Source organism: Sorex araneus, chromosome 2 (assembly GCF_027595985.1).
Source record: "Sorex araneus isolate mSorAra2 chromosome 2, mSorAra2.pri, whole genome shotgun sequence".
NCBI classification, from domain to species: domain Eukaryota; kingdom Metazoa; phylum Chordata; class Mammalia; order Eulipotyphla; family Soricidae; genus Sorex; species Sorex araneus.
In genome coordinates this window covers 334,718,058-334,725,430 of record NC_073303.1, presented here as the reverse complement: position 1 = coordinate 334,725,430, position 7,373 = coordinate 334,718,058, and the positions used below count along the sequence as shown (strand labels likewise).

Here is a 7,373-nt window from a genome sequence, read left to right as displayed (position 1 = left end):
CTGGCGATGCACAGGGGTTACTCCTGGCTCTGCACTCAGAAATTACTCCTGGCGGTGCTCAGGGGACCATATGGGATGCTGGGATTTGAACCCGGGTCCACCGCGTGCAAGGCAAACGCCCTACCCGCTGTGCTATCACTCCAGCCCCTGTCTTGCTTCACTTTAGCTACTGCTTTCGATAATATACAGACGTACTGCATTCTTCCCGCTGTTCACAAGTTTTGTACCTGCTACGGTATAAACTGGTGATGCTTTGTTTATGTATAGACAAAAACGTCAAAAGCTCAGGTTCCACCTGAGCTAATTTCCAGGATGTGGGGATGGTCCGAGGGTCGCTGCCACACTTGGATCCTCCAGCAGGTGGAGCGATTCTAGCGCTTTTCCGGGGAAGCTGAGCCCAGGAAGGAATCCGGGGTGTTGGGGCACCGCTCCTCCCCTCGCTCTCACAACACCGTCAGGCCACTGGGCGGCACCGCCCGCAGCTTCGCTGGGCGTGCCCAGGTCAGAATTCCTCTCAAGTGACTGTCTTTGGGAGGAGAACTTGCTCAGAATGCTCATCGAGGCACTCTGCTGAATGCTGTCGTCGTTGGGCACAGTATCCGTGCACTTTGGCTAAGACAATTTTGTCCGCAGCCTCTAATAGAGAAAAGGCGAGGCAGAGAGTTTAGTTCAATGTTGATACAACTCCAATAACATCCTCCAAGACTGGGTTCCACAAATTAAGCTACGCTGTTCTGGGATCCCCTGGCCCCACGCCACGCCGCCCGGGGATTCGTAGAGCCGCGGATTGCAGAGCTGGGACCTAGAGGGGGTGGGGGGCTGGCACCCGACCCGCTTGGCCCCGCCCACACCTGTCCACCCCCTCCCGATGGGCTCCACCCCGCCCCGGATTGGCCCCTCCGAGGGTTGGCCCCGCCCCACCCCGGATTGGCCCGTCCCGATATGGGCCTCTCCCCGCCCCGGATTGGGCCTTCCCCGTCCCGAATTGGCCCCTCCCCGGTTTGCCCCGCCCACTCCCCGCCCAGTGTCCTAGCGGCGGCACCGCCCAGCCGAGGGAGGAGCCGCGCGCGTCAGCTGCCCCTGTGAGTGCGCGCGCAGCCGTCTCGCCCGCTGGCGTTGCTGCGTCCCCCCACTGCGCCGGCAGACCGGGTTGCGGGACGAGCCAAGCCCGGGAGCCCGAGCTCCGCCGCCGTTTGCAGCATGAGCGCTCGCGGGCGCACCGTCGGCCTCCTGCTGCTGCTGTCTGTGGCGCAGGTGAGTGGCCCCGGGACAGTCGGGCTGGGCAGTGGGGGTCGTGTCCGGGCGCTCCGGGCCTCCGGGGCGGGCACGGCCGCCCCTCCGCGGCCCCCTCCCCGCCTCTCGGCGTTCGCGCTCCGTCCCACGCTCTTCCCTGGGGTCTGCGAGATGGCACCAGCTGCCTGCTGCTTGCGGGACCGGTCTGGGTCGCTTTGCAGAGGTGGTCACTCGGTTTCTGGGGTTCGGATGTGTCATCTGGGTTGAGGGCGGGGAGGCACACTGTAGCACTGTCCTCCCGTTGCTCATCGATTTGCTCGAGCGGGCACCAGTAATGTTTCCATTGTGAGACTTGTTACTGTTTTTGGCATATTGGATACACCACGGGTAGCTTGCCAGGTTCTGCCGTGCGGGCGAGATACTCTCGGTAGCTTGCCGGGCTCTCCGAGAGGGGCGGAGGAATCGAACCCGGGTCGACTGCGTGCAAGGCAAACGCCCTACCCGCTGTGCTCTCGCTCCAGTCCTGAGGGCGGAGGGGAAACGGGTAAAAGGGGGATCCCACCCTCCTTGATCCGAGCTGCCCGGCTCGCCGGGCTCACTTTGTCAGTGTTTGGGTGATTGGATCGCTGGAGTGCCCTGGAAAGGTGAAAGTGGGCGGGGATGTAAACAAGGAAACCCTACGGGCCGGGCACTGGCTGCAGGGGCAGGCTCGCGGTCACTGACCCGCTTCCCTACACCGCGGTTTGCTGAGCCCCCGCCCCCACCCATACGCCCTCCCGGGTCGGGTGCCCGGCCTGGGACTGCAACCCCGAGGCAGGTGCAGAGGCTGCTGCTGAGGCCACACCTGGACGGAGGAGCCAGCCCAGGTGCCTCCAGGACGGCGGCAATGCTAGCGCGGAGCCGGGGGAGGGGGGCGGGAGGCAGGGGAAGCGAGTCCCTGGACCAGAGGAGGAACCTTCCACCTGTGTCTGCTCACAGTGATGCCCAACCACCTCAGAAGGGCTGTGGCTTCCTTCCCCGGTGTGTGCGGGCGCGGGGGTCCCCAGCATGAACGCAGACCGGGGCGCCGGGTGGGAGGGCAGTCAGGAAAGAGGATTTCAGGGCGGTGCGTGGGAATGTCCCCCCCATACACACACACCCGCCACTCTGCAGCCCCCTCGGCGCCTTTGGGCATGTTACCCTCTGCAGCTCTAAAGACACGCTTCCTAGATTGATTGGGGTTATCATGGAACATGGAGTAGGAGATTCCTCCTCGCCGTAGTAATTCTCAAGAATAAAAGCGCTTAATGGGCTTTGACGTTTTTCTGCTGGTGCTTTTCTGCTGCTGCTGGGATCAACTTCCTGCGGCTCAGGAGTGTTGACTGACCTCTGTCATTGTACCCCGAGGTAGTATGTTAGGGGTGGTCCAGCCTCTCCCTCTGGAACTTTTGGTATAGGCCCTGGGGTTGGTCTTTGCCTCTTTGCAAAATCACCTGGAAACGTTGAGACCTGTAAATCTCAACGGCGAAGACTCCTGCTGTCCTTTCAGAATTAATATAGCACTTTGTGCTTATGTTGTGTTTGTCTGCAGAAGCCTTTCGTGCCGCTCAGTAGATTGGGAGGGAAGGTCCTGCTTTTGGAGTCATGGGGCGGGGGCGCGGAGGTAGAGGGAAGGAGGCACACCCAGCGATCCTCAGGGCTTGCTCCTGGCTCAGCGCTCAGGGGTCACTCCTGATGGTGATGGGGAACCATATGCAGTGCCAGGATTGAACTGGGGTGACTGCATGCAAGGCAAATGCTTTAACTCCCGCACTATCTCTCCAGCTCCTGCTTTGATTCTGTCTAACCAGTGATAGCAGGTCCAGTGGGCTCGGTCAGGGCATTCATAAAGCCCTGTCACATAACTGCAGTCTTTTGTAAAGTTTAAGAAACTTTTGGGGGGAGGTGAATCTTCTCCTTTCTTCGTTTTTAATGTTTATAGGTGATGAAATAGCATGATGGTTTTTAAACCTTGCAGTCATCCCAGTCATGTGTGTTGTTTGAGAAATAGTACTCTCTCTCTCTCTCTCTTTCTCTCTCTCTCTCTCTCTCTCTCTCTCTCTCTCTCTCTCTCTCTCTCTCTCTCTCTCTCTCTCTCTCTCTCTCTCTCTCTCTCACACACACACACACACACACACAAATTTCCTGACTAATTTTTATAAGCCCTTTTGTGACTGGTGTGGAACACAGGCCTGGGTAGGAATTAAACCATTAAAGTGGTATTTTCTGAGGAGATCAGGAAGGTGTCCACACTTGGGGGCTGGAGCGATAGCACAGCGGGTAGGGTGTTTACCTTGCATGCGGCTGACCCGAGTTCATTCCGCAGCATCCCATATGGTCCCCTGAGCACCGCCAGGAGTAATTCCTGGGTGAAGAGCCAGGAGTAGCCCCTGTGCATTGCTGGGTGTGACCCCTCCCCCAAAACAGGAAGGTGTCCACAGATCTGCCAGAGAGCATTGAGTGCCTGAAATTGAGCCTTGACTCCCTGGATGGTGTCATCTCTCTGCCTTCCTCAGTCTTTGAAGCTGTGAAGAGAGGCTAACTAACACAAGTCATCTCATTTTATCCCAGTGAGTAGGCTGAAAGAAAACTGCTTGCTGAATGGGCCTTTGTCTCCCTTCAGTGTTTGTCATATTCCCCAGAACAAAGACTCCCTCTGGTCACTCGGGCTGTGCCATCTCTCTTTCCTGGGTCCCCCTCTCTCCTCTACACTTATTATGAAATGGATGCTCTGGGGCGTTTGGATGATGACACATCACCTGACTTCGGAGGCAGTTTTTGATAGTCCACCTTTGATCTCACATACCCTTTCCTGCCCTTTCACCCACAACTGTGTCACCAAATTAAACTTTTGCTATCCACACCCCACCCATCTCCCAAGGCCCAGCTCCAGTGCTCTGTCACCCATGGCATCTGTGGTACTGTTGCCCCAGCTAGCGTGCCTTCCCTCCAAAGTGGAAATCTTGGCTGCCCGGCAAAGTCTGCATCTTCACTCTAGCCCTTGACAGGAGTAATCGCCAACAAACCAATTCCCTGCAGCCTCAGTCTCTTCTGTCAAAATCAGTTACCAACTTTATTTAAGATGCTTATGGAGAGAGAGATATTTGAATTACAGGGTTACAGGGCTCCTGGAGGGTCACTGTATCACAACATCCCATTGTTCATCGATTTGCTCAAGTGGGCGCCAGATTTGCTCAAATGTCTCCATTTGTCCCTGTCGTGTGCTAGTGTAGCCTGATGGTGTATTGGGGGCTCTTTCGGGATCAGGGGACTGAGGACCATTGTTGTTACTGTTTTTGGCATATTGAGTATACCACGGGTGGCTTGCCGGGCTCTCTGAGAGGGATTGAGGCTTTCGGGGTGGCCTCTAATCGCCTTTACAGGTGTTCCCAGTCTACCGAATGGAAGCTTTTGGTCCAATGGCATGTTGTTACATAAGAACTATATTTTGCTGTCTCCTGTGTGACCAGCACTCTCACTCTCCTGAGTTCCCCAGGTCACTGGGTGTTAAAATTATTTTGGGTGTGATGTGTGAGGGGTTGGGGCTAGTGGGGGTTGGCTGGCGGGGGAGTAGCTCAAAGGACAGGAGCATATGTAGTGCATGTGGGAGGCCCAGGCCGGGGCTGTGGGCACTGTCTGCCCCACTCCTGCTCTGCTGGATCTGCTGTGGTCAGAACTGGATTCACCGTAAGTTTCTGGGTGATATCAATGACCAGCCTCGGCCCAGCAGGTTCTCCTGTGCTTGAACTATGCCTCTTCTATCTTTGGGATATTTGCTTTGGCAAGTGTTTAATAAAATTTGGTGCGTGATGGGAGGGGGGCGGGGGGGCGGGAGGGTGACTTTGCAAGGCAGTTTTCGTCAGCCAGGGGGAAGAAAGCCCTTCCCTGTTGAGCTGCAGTTGCATTCTAGCCCTCACTGATGACACCGTTGTAAAGACGGCTCCTCACAGTAGCTGTTAAGACCAGCGCCAAATAGCTGGCTAACTGAAATGTCCTCAGAAGAGTTCTTATCTCTTTATTTGCCTGTCTGAGAACCTAGAGTGACTCCTACCTCAGGTTCAAAATGCATTTTTCTTGTTCAGCATGAGCTACTGACTCCGCACCAGAGAGAAATGCTCTGTTAGTTCCAACTATTCAGTTTTCCCCTCTGCTCCTCTGTAGCCTGTCATATGGTATGTAAACCTGCAAACGGGAGTTCGCAGCATGGGAAGCTTCTCCTCAGAACGTTCTTAGCTTCTTCCTCAGGCATCCCTGAACTTAAACTCTGGAAACAACCCCCCACACCCCCTCCATCCATGCAGCAGTTATATTTTATTTTAGTTAATGCAAGAAAGTTTAAAGCAAAATTATTCTCTGATGCAAGTATACTGTGAGACAGGCGGGGAGGGGTGGTTCTGACTTTTTCCAAAGCCCACGGAGGAACTCAAACTACTGTCATTCACTAATTTTATAACTGCATGGTGATTGCTTTGGGCACATATAGGCTATAGGGTAGATTAAAAGAAGTAACATAGGGACTGGGCAAAGGCCCCAGTTTAATCCCCAGCACCACATCTAGGCCCAACCCTGCCAATGGTTATCCCTCAGCGTAGAGGCAGGAGCAAGCCCCAAGCACCTCTGGGTGTGACTCCAAAGCAAAACCTAACACATAAAGTTAGTAGTTACCAGTCCTATCTGCTCATAGTTGGTGGGAGGGTGGGTAGATGAAAAAATGGCAGTGCAGAGAAAAGTGCTATAATTATGATAAGGGCAAATATTATCAGGCAGTCTGGCTTTGAGTGAAGCTTCGGGGGGTGGGTCAGTGCTAGGTGAACCAGAGGAAAACTGGAGAAAATAGGAGAAGCTGCCTAACTTACTGAAAAGCATTCTATGGTATCTTGAAATAGTGAACTTTGTCAAGAGGAGACTTAATAAAGCTGTTTAGTAATGGCATTCTAGATTACAAGTCTGTGGAGTAACGAGCTGCCTGCTTTTTGCACAATACTCCAGAATACTCCGTATTTGTATCACTTCTGGCCTTGATTTAACCTCACAGCACCCCTTTAATACAAGTGTGAGAGGTTGTTTTTCCTGTTTCAAGATACGAATATCAAGGTGCAGACTTGTCCCAAGGTCACATGGTTAGTAGGTAGCAGCCAATTTCTCTGTCCTAATTTATTTAAATAAAATATTCCCTCAGATTTGTATTTATCAAGCTAAATTGAATGGGCTTGCAGTGGATGTCCCACTTGACCAGTAAGGCCTCTCATTTGGAGCATTTCCCTGACTTCGCACCGTATGCGGGTGATTGAGCCTGCTGGCCTGAAGCATAGTTCACTTGCCGTGTTGTGTGTTCATTCCACCAGGAAAAGTCCTGCCGATGATCCATCCGCCCACCCACTGCTATGGTTTGTAGTCTTTGGGCTTTTGGGTACTTTTTAGACCATGGGTGCTGGAGTCTGTAATGTTAGTCAGTAATAAGGCCTGGTTCAGTTGCTTAAAGAACTGCAAACTAGAGGGGTTCTATGTCAAGTGTGGGTAGAACCCATCTGACTAAAACTATGCCAGAAACCATGTAGAGCGAGCCAGGCGTGCACACACATTCTCCTTTGCTCTATAACACGTCCACCACCTGCACCGCAGGTCTGGTGATTTCTGTCTCTAGGAGGCCTCTGTCCAGTCCCCCCGCTCTGCCCAGGCCCCCTCTAAGGGTCTGGTCTGCCCACAGAAGGAAACAGCCCCTCCCTGACCCTGCTCTGTATTGTCCTGACCGCCAGGCTAGCCAGGTCAGAGACAGGCTAGGGGTCAGGACCTACACCCCACCCAGGGTTGCTGAATAGAGACCTGGCCTTGAGAGTGCTCACTGAGCAAGACGTGACTTGGCCACTGTCTGACAATCACTGAAAAAGGTGGGAATGTTGGTCATTGGTTCTGTGTGAACAGGTGTGGGTGGGATGGTAAGGTGGGAGTATGGGGGTGATTTGTACCCCATTCACTGCAAGCCCATTTGGTGGTGCTGGGGGAGATACTCCAGGCTCTGTGCTCATTGGGTTGCTCCTTTCAGTGCTCTGGGAACCATTTGATACTGGTGATTGAACCGGATCAGTCACATGCAAGGAAGGCAAGTGCCTGAACCCCTCTAC

At 54.1% G+C, this 7,373-nt stretch overlaps 1 protein-coding gene across 2 annotated transcripts in view; it reads left to right on the top strand.

The window, feature by feature from the left end:
- The first annotated feature begins 1,101 nt into the window (after positions 1 to 1,101).
- Positions 1,102 to 7,373, top strand: part of NPC1 (NPC intracellular cholesterol transporter 1) — a 48,676-nt gene continuing 42,404 nt past the window's right edge. For both annotated transcript variants that reach the window (XM_055126466.1, XM_055126465.1), the window contains exon 1: positions 1,102 to 1,254. In XM_055126466.1, the coding sequence (XP_054982441.1) occupies positions 1,201 to 1,254 (54 nt within the window). In that variant the 5' untranslated portion in view covers positions 1,102 to 1,200. The remainder of the gene's footprint in view (positions 1,255 to 7,373) is intronic.